The 18325-nt window shown below is 35.4% G+C and overlaps 1 protein-coding gene across 3 annotated transcripts in view; it reads left to right on the forward strand.

The window, feature by feature from the left end:
- Positions 1 to 18325, forward strand: part of LOC124360554 (DNA repair protein RAD51 homolog 3) — a 105936-nt gene that overhangs the window by 38084 nt on the left and 49527 nt on the right. For all 3 annotated transcript variants that reach the window (XM_046814267.1, XM_046814269.1, XM_046814268.1), the window contains exons 2-3: positions 13255 to 13389; positions 16847 to 16956. In XM_046814267.1, the coding sequence (XP_046670223.1) occupies positions 13290 to 13389; positions 16847 to 16956 (210 nt within the window). In that variant the 5' untranslated portion in view covers positions 13255 to 13289. The remainder of the gene's footprint in view (positions 1 to 13254; positions 13390 to 16846; positions 16957 to 18325) is intronic.

The following is an 18325-nucleotide window of genomic DNA, read 5'->3' on the forward strand; positions in this document are numbered from 1 at the left end:
ACTTGTTATACGGTATTTTGTTTCACTGCTTCCCTAGCGCAGACGTTATACAAGGCGTGACAGACCCGCGTCTACAGCTTCGTGTTACCGCGGTCAAACTTACGATTACACATGCGGACTATCTACGCTAGCGCATATTTTCAAGCGTTATACGATACACCAAGCACTCACTTGTTATACGGTATTTTGGTTCACTGCTTCCCTAGCGCAGACGTTATACATGGCGTGACAGACCCGCGTCTACAGCTTCGTGTTACCGCGGTCAAACTTACGATTACACATGCGGACAATCTACGCTAGCGCATATTTTCAAGCGTTATACGATACACCAAGCACTCACTTGTTATACGGTATTTTGTTTCACTGCTTCCCTAACACAGATGTTATACAAGGCGTGACAGACCCGCGTCTACAGCTTCGTGTTACCGCGGTCAAACTTACGATTACACATGCGGATTATCTACGCTAGCGCATATTTTCAAGCGTTATACGATACACCAAGCACTCACTTGTTATACGGTATTTTGTTTCACTGCTTCCCTAACACAGATGTTATACAAGGCGTGACAGACCCGCGTCTACAGCTTCGTGTTACCGCGGTCAAACTTACGATTACACATGCGGACTATCTACGCTAGCGCAGATTTTCAAGCGTTATACGATACACCAAGCACTCACTTGTTGTACGGTATTCTGTTTCAGTGCTTCCCTAGCGCAGACGTTATACAAAGCCTGGCAGGTCCGGGCTTACAGGCCGAAGATTTTGAAATTAAAACAATTATAATTCCTGACTAGTTTAAACGCAAATACGCGTACATAAACCCTATCCTGACATGAGTATTGGCGATGTTGTTATTGGTAAGTTTTGTCAGAGAAAGCAAGAAGTTTAATATATACAGTAGTTTAGTATACTGTGTACTTAGTTACGCACTTCACAGATTACACCTACAGTTCACAAACATCCTTATTTAAAAACTATGCATTATATTTAAACTCCCGTACATCTCAAGGATAGGCCTACTACTGTTTAGTGTTTTTATTTCATTACCATTGACTGTCATTACTCAATACGGTGTAATCGTGTGTTAAACAATTGTAAAAATACATGCTCAGAGCAATCATTTAATAGATTTAATATTTTATGAACATAGTAACAAACCTTAAGAAAAGTTTCTATTAATTAATTTACTGTATACTTTCCAGCAACATAATAAATCAAATAAGTAAATTGCCCCAATATATTACTTTCATATAATATTACATTTAATGTTCTTACACATTTATAAACATGTTCTTTTTCATTTTAAGCGTTTAAATGTTGAAAATATACAATAACAGCGATGTAAATACGTTCCATTAATATTGTGTCTGTTATTAATTCTTTAACAAAATTTTGTTAAAATGCAAAATACCAGAAATACACCACCATATGCATCAAATAAATAATTTCATAACCAATATAAAATAAACGGATAGTTATTTTGAACTATTTAAAGCAAATTCTTAAAAGACGACAACAAAATATCAACAAAACAAATGTACACTAAGGATGTTTTCGTCGTTTGATGATTAGACAAAATAATGTATTTCCTTTTCAAATGCATAATAAATAAATAAATAATACATTGTATAATAATTACGAATTTATTCTTTTTCTCGGGCAATTTTCAAAATGCTCACAATTTGTTTTTTTCCGAGCCTTGGAGCCCCAAGAAGATGGAGTCCACCACTGATTCTGGTACACAACCAACAGCAAAATTAATTCAGCGTTATTAACCTTCAGAGTAATTTAATGTTACTTCAGCGGTCCTGGTGAAAATGAATTTTTTTGCAAATTTGTGTACGCATTTTATAGTAAAGTTTAAAGCTAAGATCATAATGATGGAACATAGTACCTCTACATTTAACATAATGTAAAATTCACTTTTTAAGCACATTTGGTATCTTGCAAATGGATTCAAATGTGTGTTGGCAAATCACACGTTATATCAAGAAGAGCATTTTGATAAATAAATTAAACCAACTCAACATTTAAACAAATGCTTAACCTGGACATCTGGTCTGGTGCCAAATTGTACGCAAAGAGCAACTTTTAAATACCCCTCCCATTGAAACCAATGAAAATATTTGACATTTTTTACCAAATACAATTAATGTAGGCATATGTATTTTAATTTTTTCAAACTGATTTATTTATCTTCTATGTTTTATTATTAATATCCGCAAGTTATATTATTAAGAACAATTAAAAACTAAAATTGGAGAGTGGAAAATACGAAGGGACTACATTCCCGGGCACCAAATCATGCGAGTGTATAGCGCAGTTGCCAGTTCGTGCAGTAGTGGTCAATAGAAACTGATCTACGTACACTTCAGAGCGCGTTCTCGTGAGCTTTCTCCAGAGTTTCGTATTCTACCTGATCGGTTTCAGAACTATAACAGTCATTAGTTAACTCAGGACAGACTGTTGATTGCAGTTATACCGTATTATGGTTTAATAGAAACACAGAATTAATTTTAAAATGCCACAAACTAAGAAAGCAAATTAACTTCATGTACAGAAGATAGGAATTTGTTTTCTTGTATATATAAGATAATGTTTTATCCGGATTTGTATAGGAAATTAGTATAAATGAATGTTTGTGTTTAACAAATATTTTAGTAGTGTAATATGTTAGTACTGTATGTGCTAACATACAGTATACTGACTGTGTTCACATGCAGAACTGTGTGTGCGTTTTTGACCTAATGTCCACGACGCGACGGTAGCCTAGAATTACGGGCGTCTGTCTCATTTAGTACGAGAGACAATTCATTAACTTACAATAAATTTAATATACGTTACACGTAATTTAATTAATTAATGTTGGATATGCTTCCATATTGTGTTTGAACAGGAACAATTGAATATTTATTCATTATGCAAGTTGAAGTTTTTATGTCATTATTACAATCTTGGAGAATTTTTTTAATTATCCAAGCGTACGCCAACACAGAAAACAAATCATATGTAGCCTACAACATAGGCACAATATGTAGCCTATATTTCATTATTTACAAATAAATAATTTACCAATCTTAAATATTGAATTGTTGGTGTTAGTTTATACCCTACATCAATAAAGATTAACTTAGTAAACGAGTTTAGTATAACATATAATTAACCTTGTAAATTACTTCTAATATACATAAAAGGATTGGAATTTAGTTAATATACAAACTTAAAATATCTAATTCATCTAAATTAATAAATATAAACTGAACCTACATAATTCAAGTATTACACTGACCGCGGGGGAGGGGGTACGAACGGGACTTGTCCCCCTCTCCAAGAGCATTTTATTTCAAAATAATCGATCTCCTAATAGTATATTTCGACTAAAAAAAACATTTATGTTGGAGTTTAGAAATAAATCACAATCAAATATATAAATTCAAACTTTATAACTAATGTACAAAATACATGGCATTGCACATATAATAATTAAATTTATGTTCAAAGCCCTAAATATTTTAATATTGCCGTCACGCAGCGACCACGAAAGTGAGGTTAGTCTTACTATTTCTACTGGCTTCTACATGTATCCGGTACTTCAGTAACCGAGTACAAAGTGTACTCGTACTGATTTCGACTCATACATTACAGAGTGCTCTTAAAATGGTACAGGTACATGTTCTAGTTACTGCTACTGCTAAAGTAGTCTGAGTACTTTGTACCAGGAACGGTGGCGTGTAAAGCGTCCTTATCAGTGGAAATCCAAAATCGTCAAAATCTTAATCAGTAGAGCTTTTCCTCGGTATTTTCCGACCGGAAGTGTTTTATTGTTCTTTTTCTCGATAATTATATATGTATTAGTCGGCGTTGAATTAATATATAATATCAACGTCCTAACATAATTCTAAGTACCACTTTTACCTCAACCACTCAACCAGTGAAATCCAAAATCGTCAAAACTTGAATCTATAGAGAGCTTTTCTTCGGTATTTACCGACCGGAAGTGATTTTTTTCTCGATAACTATATAGGTAGTCGAGTAGAGTTTAATGATAACAAAAACTCGTCGTCCTAACTCAATCAAAAATACCACGTTTACCTCAATAACTGAAGTCCGAAGTAGATGAAGTTCTAATCATTAGAATTTTTCAGGTGTATTTTATTTCCGACCGAAACTGATTTTTTTGATTTTTCCGATAATTAGGCCTATATACTCGTCTACAGCGTAATGATACAAAAAAATCGTCATTATAACTCATTCATAAATAACTCAATCAGTGAAATCCAAAGTAGCCGAACTTCTAATCAGTAGAGTTTTTCCGGTGCATTTCCCGACCGTTAGTTTGATCTGTACCCGAACAACGCTCGAAAATTGCCCTCCTTTTCTAAAGGGTTTTCGGCCGTCAGTGGCCCAATGTCCCCGAAGGGGTATTTAATTTTCTCCACGGAATATAGTCGTGTCAATTATACGCTTGAGTGAAGCTCTGTTTTGTTCTTTTTCTTTCTTATCCAATGAATTCAACATCACTTTGGTGCTTTCTACTCGGCCAGAATCGAACTTCGTAAAGTTTCTGTAGCTATACAAGAAAATTTGTGGTACTAGAGTTGCTGTGAGAGTTGAATTTGCCTATTACATCTTTCCACTTTCTATAAGGCGTAGTTACTAAAGCTCCATATTTTTGGTATTTACCTTTTACCAGTGAACTCATTGGCAAATAACACACAAAACGTCCCCTGGTTTCGGACCCCCCCCCCCCGAACGAAATTTCTGGCTACGCTACTGGTCCTTATCGTAAGTATCTATAACAGTAACCTGTACCCGGGTACTTTCGGTTTACGCGAACTTATACTGTCTGTACAGACGGCGAGTAACCTGTACAAAAAGTATCTTTTGCAATAGTCTCGACGTGATCAGTTGTCACAGTAGTGAGCGAATTGTCGAGCTCTGAGCAGTTCTGTACTGTGTTAGTATGTTGTCATTGGTTGTCACTAAGAGGCAACACCGCCCTGGGCAGTCTGGCGATTGCGCGTTAAAACCAACAGTTAGTTACTGGTTACGGTGAATAAAAAACAACTTGCTCAATTTATTATGTGTTAAAAATGAAACGTTTTAGTTAGTGATTTACACAATTACACGTTCAAGATGATAACTAAGAGCTGCATAATGTGACCAATGTCGAATTTTGTGGACCACACACAGTCAAGAATAAAAGTTAAGATGGTATTTTAAGAACCATTTTTTCATACTATTGTTACATTTACATAGCAAAATTACAATTACAGTAGACGTGTATCTATCTTGTATAAACATGTGGTCTTAATCGGATTACAAGTTTCCGAGTTATGAATTTTCAAAGTCTAAATTAGTTAGTTTGAACATCGCAAAAACCCGTTATTTTTCGTTGATTAAGATATAAAAACTTCAATTTATTGTTACTAACAGTTTTGATATGTAGAAACGCAGAAACAAACAAGCTGAATTTTAATATAACTCCCGTCATTGTAGCTCTATTAGTTATAGTTTGTGGTCAACTTTCAAACTCGGATATCTAAACCTTTTGATTCAAGAGTCAAGGTCGTAGCCAGCGAGAGAGTGCAAGGGGTCCGGTTCCCCCCAAATGTTCAATTGTTTCAATTACTTTTTTAGTAAACGATTATTATTATTAGAATAATTCGGTATTACTTACATGTGCTGTTGGCAGATCGTTCTCAACACAGATACGGGCCAAGAACCTTTTAAGGAACAAAATGGGGCCTTACTTTCTGTCCACTTTGGTGAAATATCAGTTGTCTTGACCCCCCGCCCCAAAATTTTGTCCTGGCTACGTTTTTGCCAAGAGTAGACATCAATATTTAGCTTTGGTCTTGATTTATGATTTAAATTTGATCTGTTTTGTTTAATATTTGTTAATGTTATAATTAAATTTTGTTTTAGGGGGGCAATGTACCCAAAACATATGTTTTTTAATTTCTGCCACTAATTAATCTTTTTGTTCATTAAAGTGTCTCTCTAGGACAGGGTTTAAAGAAAATATATTATTAACCCCCTCCCACCCCTCTTCAGGGGAAAGGGAGGGGGTTTTTCAAGAAAATTAGAATTCTTGTTTTACACCATAGCTGCTTTTGTATTGCACCTATTCCAAATTTTTAGATATTTTTTTAAAGCTAATAAATAGCCTTACAAAGTGTAGTATCGAATTGTGTGTAGTTATCAAAATAGGTAAGTAACATTTTATTTTAACTTTTTCAAAAAATTGTAATTTTCTATAAATGGAAAAAAATTATATTAGGAGTATAATTTAAAATATACTTGATCCCATACTACACTTTGTGCACTATATATTGAAGATCATATTTACAAAATATGAGGTCTCTAGGTCAATAAATAAAGAAGTTACGTTGTAAAACGTGTTGAAAAACACGGAAAAACAAACTTACGGGAAAAGGCAAAAAACTTCATATGTTTATTATACCATGAAAAGTAAGACTATTTACATAATCATTGTTTTTGTGTTTAGTGTAAATATATTTTACACTTAAAAGAGTCCAGCCCCATAGGTAACACCTTTCTTTTTTTAATATCTTTTCTTCCTTTTTCATCTTTTTCAATTTAACTTCCTGATGGTATTTTTTATACTTCAAGCTCAGTCTTTTCTTTGACTGCAACACTCTTCTTAGTATTGATTTTTAGTTGATTGCTTCATGACTAAATCAAATCTAATAATTCTAAATCACTAAATTGTTCAACAAAACACAAAAAAAACATGGCATTCACAAAGTGAGGTTAGAGTAAAGTAACTGGAACTAACAGCTGATCACTGACAACAGCTGATCTACTGAGTGATTACCACACATAAAAAAGCTGGGATTTTAGTTCTGAAACTATGACATTCTAATATACTGAATACAGCAATAAAATACATTAGTAATGAATAGTTATATGATATATTTTTTTTCACTTATAATGGCCGCCTGGAGGAGACAAAATCAGCTCTACACGCTAATAGATTTTATTTAAAAAAACACACTTTTGGCAATGATAATGCAAAACCAATAATTGATTATTGTTTCCAAACATTTTAGAAACTAAAAAATAAAATAAAAATTTTTTTTAGAAAAAATAAATTTTTTGGGTACGTTGCCCTCTTAAATACACTTCATATAAACTGTAGTTGTTTGTTACAGAAGAATTTAACTATCCCTGTTAAAGCTTCTCCTGGTGATTGGTAGTAGAGTAGTTTTACTGTAAGCTTTATACCCTTGGACTTTTTCTTTATCTTTATCTTCAGTTTTGAAACTGATCATTATTAAATCAAATTTGAAAAAGCTGAATGGGCACTGGTGTAATAATTATATACCTTTTCAATTAATTTTTTCATTTTCCAAAGTGTTTGAAGGAGATGTTGCTGATAGAATTCCGAATGTTTTCGCTAACAGCAGTGTCAATTGTTGTTGTAAATAAAATAGTCCATGCTCTCGACAAGAAAGAGTACAGTGTATATTTGTTAGTTTTTTTTTAGCAAAACTTTTTGATTTAGTCGATCGCAGGCAGGCAGCGGGTAGGCTGGGACTCTGTCCCTTCTGAGGTAGCGTCTCTGCAACAAGCAGAATGGCTACTGGTCATGTGTACGTCTAGTCCCAAGTGGGGCTATTGTTGCGTTAAGTCGTGGTGAGTTAATTGCGTTAATTGTGTAGTTTTAAATTTCTGTCGCTTTCGAGTAGTCTGGTTGGTTGAGTAGTGAAGTGGTGAGTCAGTTGGTTTTTGTTGTTGTTCTTTCTTCTAGGGTGGGTCATCTAGTTATTACTTTCATTTGTGGGATTTTCCACGGGTTGATCGCTCATTTCTGTTGTACAAACTCCAAAATATAGGTATCAGATGTCAGGACCACAGATGATATTCATCGCACCTTCTTGCGCGCATCAAGAAAGTGGAAATGAGTTATGTCGACCACTCAGGTTTTGTGTAGAAACAGTGTTAGTGATCCCAGGGTTCATACTTGGGACTAATACTGTTCTTAAGCTTTTATTAATGATATATACAATATTGTATCGATAAGGCTTACCTTTGTCTATTTGTTGACGATAATTAGCTCTTGGTAAGTGCCCCTAACATCTCAGACTTACAAAAGACATTTATACTGAATCAAATTGTCTTTATCGGTGGTTAGATGGGAACAGGTTAGTTTTGAACATAGAAAAACTCTACATTGGGATCAGTAGTACCCATACTAGTTATATCTTCCGTATCCTGAAGAAAGCTCCTCGAACGGGTTTTGGACAGCATTTTTTTTCTAAACACATTTTTACAACTGTTTTTAAGATGTTCAACTGTCTTGCTGTTTGCTCAAAAGTTAAGTTGCTTTTAAAAACTCCTAGTTTTATAATTAATTAGTCATTGAAGATATGTTTCTGACATCTTTTAAAAATGTTAATTTAAGAGAACAATTTACCGAAATGGTGGTTTGTTCTTATTATTGTGTGATTAATGTTGTGTAAAAGGACTATTAATTGTTTTAATCTGTTGTCCATTCATTGTTTGTTTATAACAATAAAATGTTCTGATTCTTAATTTGCATAAACTTCTAATGCAACAACAAATAAAATTAGCTAGAAAATATTCTTACTCGTTGAAATTAAATATAAAATGTTTATTGAATTAGCTATGTTAAATATATGTATCAGCTGTAATGTTTGTGTGGACATTTTATTTTATGATTGATTCATTTAATTCACAACCAATATTAATTATTTTGTACATGATAAGATTTTCCTTTATTATTAATTTCAAAATGGCAATTTTTTAGAGTTTAATAAAACAAATAAAATAAAATTGTTGGCAGTGTTTTCCTAGTAATTTTTAAAGTATAATGTTGAAAAATTCTACTTTATAGTTATAACGGTTACTTGGAAAACCAATACTCGTACAATGTAAACACACAAACATATAGATGGATAGAACACTAAGCATGTTAGGGCATGTATTTATAAAAACTTTTATTATATTAAATTGATCAACGTTTTCCCAAAGTTTGACAATAATGTTTGGAATGACCTAATGTTTGGAATCACCCAGTATTTGACTAGCAGCTACAGGGATGGTGGTGTTACGTGATTCGACTAGGCAACACTGTACGCGCAGTGTTGCCACACAGGCCTTATGCTGAACGACACGCGATTCTCGACCTTAGCTCACTTTGCTTGGTTGGTCCATATCTGATAATACCCGCCCGATTATGCGATTTAGGCACTTTAGATTGTTTTTATTGTGAAATACTTGTATTCCCATATCTTGAGCTGTTGTTCTGGTGACATAATTTTTAGTCTAGTTGTTTGCATTTTGTAGTCATACCAACTTTGTCATTGACTTCATTAGTAATATATTCCAACAACAGCCTCTACAGTTGCAACAGTTATCCTACTTGAGCTCGGGTTATATAAACCCAGTGTAATACAGAACTGTGTCCGTGATTCATAACAAATTCTACGGTTGGAATTCATTTGATCTAGTAGACAATTGAAAATGGATTGTAAGCACGCATCTGTATGAATTAATGCTGGAGGAATTCTGTATGAACAAAAGGTATTAAACATATACAGGTATAAATATAGTTTTATTATAAAATGGTGACGGTATATTGTCCAATAAGAGTAAATATAGTATAAGTAAAATATACACAAAGTTAATACATCTGTAAACCTCTACTACTGTGCACTGTGAAATGGCCTTACGCTGAAACAAACTTGTGTCATGTAAAGTTAAATACAATTTTAAAACTAAGGATTATAGTTTAATTTTTACTAGTTGTAACCTTAAATTGTGTAGTTAATAAATTATATTACTAGTTAGGTAGTTAGTTCATTTTGCTGACTAAATAGATTATTATTTTAAATGTACCAAATTATATAGCAATTTTAATGCTATTGTTCTTTTTAAATTGCACCCTTCATAAACCAACATTTTAAGCACCTTAAAACTTGTTTTCATGTATAAGCTTTTAATATAAACACATATTTATTTAAGATATTTTCGAGTTTACTAGCTGTAGGAATTTGTACATGTTTTTAAAGTATTTTAAAATAATCAAAATTGACGTATAACATTTTTTAAGTGCGTTTGTCAAGATTCCTGTAGTGACTTCCTTGAGAACGAAAATTTACAAAGATAGTCTACATTTGTGATTATTATAAGTGTAGAAGTTAATCTGGTTGTGTTTCAAACAAATTTAGATCTGTGTACAGTACATCAGTTCTATATGTCACACGATTGGAACACCCTATCCTTATTTTACAGAAGTAACCAGAAAGGTCATCTATTTCTTTAACTCCTTCACTGCATTTCTATAAGTACCAATGAAATACATAACATTTCTCTGCAATATTCCATATTTGATAGAATGGCTCTAATGACTTCAAGAACACTTGAAATATTTTAGGCCGATTGTGTAGAAATAATAAAGATGAAGTCCTTAGCCATTCTAGTAAAAGTATTTATAATGTAATAAGGTGAAGCTTTATGATGATTTTAAAACAGTAATAGGCATGTATCAAGTAGACGTTATTCCAGTGTTTATGGTAAAGGTGATCAGAGGTGATAAAAAATGCGACTAGCTCTTATTATTCAGGTTGATGTTGCAGGTTTTGTGCATGCAGGACCAATTTTTGGTTCAATTGAGTCATATTTTGTCTTCTTGCCCCGATCAACAAAATATTGTTCAATCTTTAATAGACTACATTAGTTCTAAATTTCTTCATGCATACATCTACACACCAAGGCCTTTTCGAACCTGATTTGCTTCTATAACAATTATGATTCTTTTAATTACCTAAAATAATATACACGCTTACTGTGTGGGCCATATAGCTCACTACCTTTGTTTTTACGCTAGGTACCTGTATTAGTTCTTCACAGATATGAATATCTGTAAGTCTGATACTGCTTTCCAATTTCTGGTTGCTATACCATTCTTTTTACTAGGCCCAGTCCTGGATTATATAAATTTGTTTATACCTTATTAGTTATTGTATGATTTTTAGTGCAAAACGGACTCACTACCCCCTCAATGGTTTTCTGCCATTAAAAAATTGCACTTTGTGTCTGGTGCATTGTTTTGTAATTCCCTTTGCTATGACCACAGGGTTACTGCGCTTGTTTGTTTCTTCAAATTGTTAACAAGAAGCGAATAGTTCGCTGAGCCATATAACTCACTATAAGTGCTACCGTAATACTTCCATCACACAATATCAAAGGGCACTAATTTCGCGAATATAATATAAACTAAATTGTTTCAATTCCTCACTGCTGCCATCTATGGTAAACATCACATAATACTACTGTCATGACAATGTGCAGCACATTATGATAGATAATATTTAGCTCATGCAAATCTGGAATAAGTATTTTATAATGAGTAGTATTAATATGAGTAGATAAAAATATGCCTATATATTATTCTGATATCCAAGAAATATGTATGCAAAATTTTTTCTAATTCTATACACTAGATTTTGTGTGATTGAGTATTAAACAACCAAAATCCTAAACATACAAACCTGAAAACATCCAAATATTATTCTTTACAAAGTTGCACGAAATGGATAACCTCCCTCTTCAACTCCTGCCTCCGACTCAAACACTTTCCCAAACCCTGGAAGCAGGCAAAGCTTATCCTACCCCCGAAGCCTCTCTCCCTCCTACCTTCCTTGTCGAAAATCCTAGAGCGACTCATTCTGGCCCGCTTCCCCGAGGACTTCCACATGGAAATCCGCAAAGAGCAATACGGCTTCCGTCGGGATCACTCCACCACCCTCCAACTGACTAGAGTGTTCTCAGACCTCACTGACTCCCATAACCAAGGACTGGTCACCACCGCAGTCTCCCTGGATGTCAGCAAGGCCTTCGACCGCGTCTGGCATCAAGGGCTCCTGTACAAGTTGGCCCACAGTCCACTTCCTCGCAGTTTGTTCCGACTTCTCCAGTTTTACCTAGCAGACAGAACTTTCTCTGTCTCAGTGGAACAGGCCGCGTCGTTGTCTCAGCCCATCACCGCGGGCGTGCCACAGGGATCTGTACTGGGCCCAGTGCTGTACCTGTGGTACACAAATGACATCCCAGTCATTCCCAGGATGTCTCTCGCCCTCTACGCTGACGACGCACTGTTCTACAGTAAGTCGGCCAACATCCGCCAATCATGTGCCTACATGAGAAGGCAAATGGAACATCTGGACTCCTGGATGAGGAAGTGGAAGGTCAGGATCAACACTCAGAAGACCGAGGCTATCTGCTTCACCAAAAACCCGCAGTATCCGGCCCAGCGCGAGAAGATTCACCTACAGGGGGACCAACTAAGGTGGACCAAGTCTATTAAATACTTGGGAGTCGTCCTCAACAGGACTCTAACGACTGGACTTGCCGCCAAAGGGAGGATCCGCCTTGGAATGGCCGCCCGTCAAGGGCTGTCGGATCTACTGAGACCTCACTCCGGACTTCCCATCAACACGAAGCTGCTGCTCTACAAAACGATAGTCCGCCCCATCGTGACATACGCGGCTCCTGCCTGGTATCTACACACCTCCAAGACGACCAGGAAGGCACTAGAAGCCTTCCAGAACAGGGCACTCCGCCAACTGACGAACACACCATGGTTCGTCAGAAACACGGTCGTCCTACGGTCTGCAGGACTACCCAGCCTGCATGACTTCATCACTGGCCTGGCGAGAGCCATGTACATGTATGCAGCAGCAGCTGAATCCAAGTGGGATCACATCCGTGAGTGGGCAACCAGGGAAGCCGTCCATCCGTGGAAACTCCCACAACTAAAAGTAATATTAGACGACCCACCATAGAAGACTAAATGTACTAAACAAAAACCAACGACTCTCCACTTCACTTCACTTCCCAACCTACTACACTACTTTTCACCGACCTAAATAAAACCACACACTCAACAATTCCCCACGACCCAACGCAAAAATAGCCCCTCTTGGGGCTGGACGTACTGATGATCAGTAGCCATTCTGCTTGTTGCAGAGACGCTACCACAGAAGGGACGAGAGTCCCAGCCTACCCGCTGCCTGCCTGCCTGCCTACATTTATAATATTTATATGTCATAATCTAATTTTTCTGTTTCATATAAAAGTCACATTTCATAGTTTTATTCTTTTTGTTTCCATAATAATTTCCTTATCATTGCAATATCTATATGTATAAGTACAAATTTTATGAAAAATAGTATTTCAATTATGCATACATTATGTTACAGGCAGCCAGTTCGTAGATGCAAATCTCACTGTCGAAATGCTTCCCGTTTGTTGCCTCAAATTGCCTGGTGGAATCAGAAAAAAATTGCAAGATTCCGGATTTGTGTTTGCTGAAGATTTATTCTCTACAAATAACGGTATTATATGTCTATTCTCCTGTAATATACACACTTGAAATGTATACAAGCCTGTTTCTGCATTATTAAATAATAAGCTCATGTAACACATGAGCATACCTATAATTAATGAAATGAACATAAGCATTAAAATAAGATCAGGGTGGCTACCCGACCGGGAAAACCGGGAATAAGTCGGGAATTTAACGGACCGGGGAAAAAAAAACCGGGAATTTTTTTGAGAACCGAGAAAATTTCAAAAATAATTCTTTTGTCTCTAAGAATTTAAAAAATCAAGACATAATTTGACAGCTTCTTGAATCAAGAACTGGTTAATCACGAAACCTCGTATTTTACGCGACGTGTCTCGTGAAATTGTGAATGAAGATCGACATATTATGTTCGTGAGCTACATCTGACGCCAGTTGATCTAAGGTTACCTCCACTAGTGTAGTGAGTTTATCTAGGTTATTTCTACTCCTGTGCCGTGGCAAGCCTCCGCTCCCCCTCCCAAAAAAACGTAACAATGCATTAGACAATTCAAATTCGGTCGACCGATCGTTTAAGACTTCGGCACTAAACGAAATAGAGTCTCCAGACGAAGTTGTCCAACTGTTATTCTTTAGAGAAAATAGTGTTATGGAAAGAAGTGTGTTTGATAGATAGCAAAATATACAGTGTTATAAACAGGCTTAAGGGTTCGGTTCGTTGAATAATATAATGTTTGACGGTTTGATTGGAGGTGCAGCCCGGGTTTCTGAGTACACCAGAATGGCAGTTGGATTTATACAAAGATTAATAAGATACCTTTTGGAGAAGAAAGTAGTGGGTTAGTTACATCAAGTAACGTCGAGGAGGGGGTGTTTGCATCCTGTTGCACAGCAATGACAGACTGAGCTAAGGGTTGAGCGGCAGGAGAAACATTTAATGTTTAAAATTGGCGGCGGATAAGCTCCATCGTGTGGTACTGCTCTGCTGCTCACGTCTGCCATGGCTACTGTCGGGTATTCCCCATATGTACAACACAAACATTAAACTTAAAGTCCCCGCCCAATCTAGCGCTCACCGTCCACCGCCAACCGCTCGTATCGCGGCCGAGGCCTCGGTTGGTCTATGAACGATTGCTTCTTACACACGTTCCGATTGTCATCAAATCACATAGGTTAAAACAAAGGAAGTGGTCAAGTTTTGATATCACGATCACATCCAAATCTCGACTGAACTGCGTTTACACCGGTAAAAAAAATTGCCGCAAGTTTTGTGTCCAACTAAACATCGCTAGACTAAACGGGCGCAAGAGCTCTCGCGAGCGCTGCCGCAACCAGTGCCGGACAATTGGTTACAAGAACTGGAGAACAGTGTCGACTATTAAAATTTCAATTATAAACATTGCCGAGACATCACAGTCGTGTGTGAACGAACAGACTTCGTCTTGACTCTCGGAAAAACCAGCGATACAACTGTAGCGCGACAGTTCTCGTGAGTAAAATTGCTTATATTGTTCACATTATGCTACAGCAGTTGTGTAAATTCTCTATGCAACTTTACTTGCCAGTGTAAACGCAACTGAATGTTGTTGCCAGTCTACAAATGGCAGACAGCCAGCCGATCGAATCACCCACGCTCATCAGTTTTCATCGTCAGAGTGGCATTGGTTGGACGACGGCTGGAAATCCCGTCAGTTCCTCGGTCAACTATGTACCGGAACAACTTCTACGCACATTTGACGATCGTTCGGACGATTCGAACTATTCAAACCAAATAGTCTAATGTGCATGAGGATCTTTATGTCTTGTTGTTTCGTAGCCCTTGACTGTAATCTAACTGACTGAGTCTTCACCGTCTATTCGTGGACAAAAACGATCGGCAGTACTCAAATTACCGATTGGTGATACGTGTTTTTGTACTTCTTTGTGTATAAAACTATTTAGAAATATATAGCAACAGAATAATGTAATTTATAAATAATATTATAATAAAAGTTCGTTGTTTCTGTGTCCATAATTTTCAACGCTAGCGTGTCTGCTTGTTCTATGTGCGGACTGTAGCTCCTCGATAGTAAACAGACGATCGCTAATTTGTATTTAACCGTACGTCGTACTTTGGTTAGTTGTAAATAAATATATTCTATATAAATATACATACATACATTTTTACGTAAATGTAATATATTCTGGAAGCTCATTTTATAACCTATCATTTCTATGACTTAAAAAAGGAAAAATAACTTGGAATTTTAAATATATTAATTTTCCTGCATCTCTACAAATTTCTTTGAAGTAACGTGGTATGTTAGGCTTCCCCCTCCCCCACAAAAGATAAATTAATTAAGTAGAGTACAGATTTTGTATTTGGTTTATTTCTTGATTGTACTGAACCGACCTTCTGTACCGGCGAAATCATTGTCTCGTACCGAAAGTTCGTCCACCGCTAGACCTCTGAGCTGCAGTCTGCCCCACGGTAGCGCTGTGTTGGTATTTATTTGTTATCTTTGTATTTCCGAATTGGATACATGTATTTTCTAAACATCACCAAAAGGAAAGTTATTAGGTATACACAATGTTATGTCGACACATCGAAAGACACAGATAAAAACTAAGGAGCTTAAAAACAGGTGATAGCGATAAACCGTCACCGAATTTCTCACATATCGCTAGAGACGAAATGCTAGAGCACCGCAGCTTTGCGGCATTTCTTGCAAATACTCCTAGTGACGATAACACGTCATAGTTGCACTTGGCGTAATGGTTAAATACAATACCAAAGTTGTCTATTTGGTTTGAAAATAGACTAGATAGTCGGAAATTTTCGACCGGGAAAACCGGGAATTTGAAAAGAGATTTTGAGTGGCTACCCTGAAGATATTAGTTCATATTGCTGTGTCTTTAACTTAACATTGATTTTTTTAATATATATACTTTCTTTCTAAAATTAGAAGGTACATTTTATAAATGTTAAAGAATATTTTATAGATATGCAATTTCAAAGAAATTCTTTATCGTCCTAATGAGTTATAAAATAGAAACATGAATCTGAGAGCAAAAACACGCATCTTAAGAAAATTTGTGTTTTTTTTTACAAAGAACAGCTTTTAAAATATAAAAAATGTAATGGTTTTTATATGATACACTGACTGGCCAAAATTAGGTTAGTTGGAATTTAGTATGTTTATTTTGGTCATGACCACAGCTTACCTACCAACACAATGTATAAACATTTCTTTTTTTAACAATTTTGCAAACTATGGGATTGTTTTAAAAAAACTCTGAGAAAAAACTTTTACAATATTTCAAAATAGATATATTTTTAATGAAAAGAAAAATTGTATTTTTGTACTCTTACAATGCCTTTTCTATTACTGTGTTAAAGTAATGACAAGATTCAAAACATTAACTATGTATATATTATTTTATTAAACAGTTTTTGAAAATAAAATTTATTAGTTTAAAGTAGACAGTAACCTATTAATTTATTACAGAGCTGCAGAAAGAAGTGGAGAAAATCCTGAAATCAAATTCTGATTTGAGAACAGTGTTAAAAGAATGTTTGAATCCACCCCATAAATTATCAGCAGGAGACCTACTAAAGGTGAGAAGAGATTTGTTTTCCTTTCTAATTCTTACCATATTTGGTATCCAAAATTGTAACATTTTATTTAATTATCTATTCAATGATCCCAAAATAGAACATTAAAACAAAATAACATACATAATTTATACAAGTAACAATATTCTTAGAATAGCATACAGTTCACAGGTTATGTAATAATTTTCTTGTGATAGTAAGGTTGTATCGTCTGCATATAAAATAAATTTCTAGGAATTCATACATTATAATAAAGGCAAGAGCGAGAGAGGGACCCTGGTAAAACTCCAAACTTAATCTGACTCCAGCCAGAGTAATATGTAATACTATCCACAGTTGTTTTGGTATGCTCTTTGCATCTGTTCATGTATTAATCCAAACAAACATACAGTGACACATCAAAACATTTTTTCAGATTACACTGCACCCTAGATATGAATCATTCTATGAGAATGATTCATAATCAAGGACTGCACTAACCATAACCTCAATTAATTAATAACTAGCTTTGCAATTGGCGCGACTATACAACTTACTGGTTATGCTACTTTGCAGTAAGAGCGCTGCATGAAGCACACGGTTGTAACCAGTGGTCTACAGCTGTGCAGATGGTAAAGGAAGTGACAGATTTACTCTCTGATAAACTAAATACACAAAAACTCGTGAATATCATAACAACAACAAATATTGAGCAAGTTTTAGACTAGGAGCTAAGAGCCAATTTAACCATAACAACTTGCGTTTTCTTCAAATTAATACAGAAATTGATTTTCAGCCATGCTAATTTTAGTGGAGATCAAAATAGGAGAGTATCAAAAGGGCTCAAAATATCAAGTAGCACTTTCTTTCAAATCATATTTTTCCTTACTTGACACACTTAAAAACAACCTTCAGACACATAAATCATAGTTACCAGTATATCACCGTTCAGTTACCACTGTCAACTAAATATGGTTAGTCGGTCTGTGTATGGGTAGTTATCGCTGATTTAACATTTATTTATACTTGACTGACGTTTGGTTTTTAAGTAACTTAAGTTTGAAAAAATATATAATTTTTAGAAAAACCCTCCAGCAAAACTATTGAGGCTGAAGACTGATTTCTTTTCTAAAGGAAATTTATTTATTTCAATAAATACCTGGTCGTGTGCTATACAACGCAAAACGGTTCTCCGCTCCTGAACTATATATATAAACTTCATACCTTCATTCATACCAAATTTTTTCCTCTTTCCTTCTGTTCCACCCTCTCTCCATTCTCACTCTCATTATATACTTGTGTTTCATTTTCTGTATGTATTTATATTTCCTCAATTTACTGAATCTACTAAGTTAATGTATTAATGTGAATACCATTGGGATTTACCACAACT

This window comes from Homalodisca vitripennis, chromosome 4, assembly GCF_021130785.1.
Source record: "Homalodisca vitripennis isolate AUS2020 chromosome 4, UT_GWSS_2.1, whole genome shotgun sequence".
NCBI lineage: Eukaryota > Metazoa > Arthropoda > Insecta > Hemiptera > Cicadellidae > Homalodisca > Homalodisca vitripennis.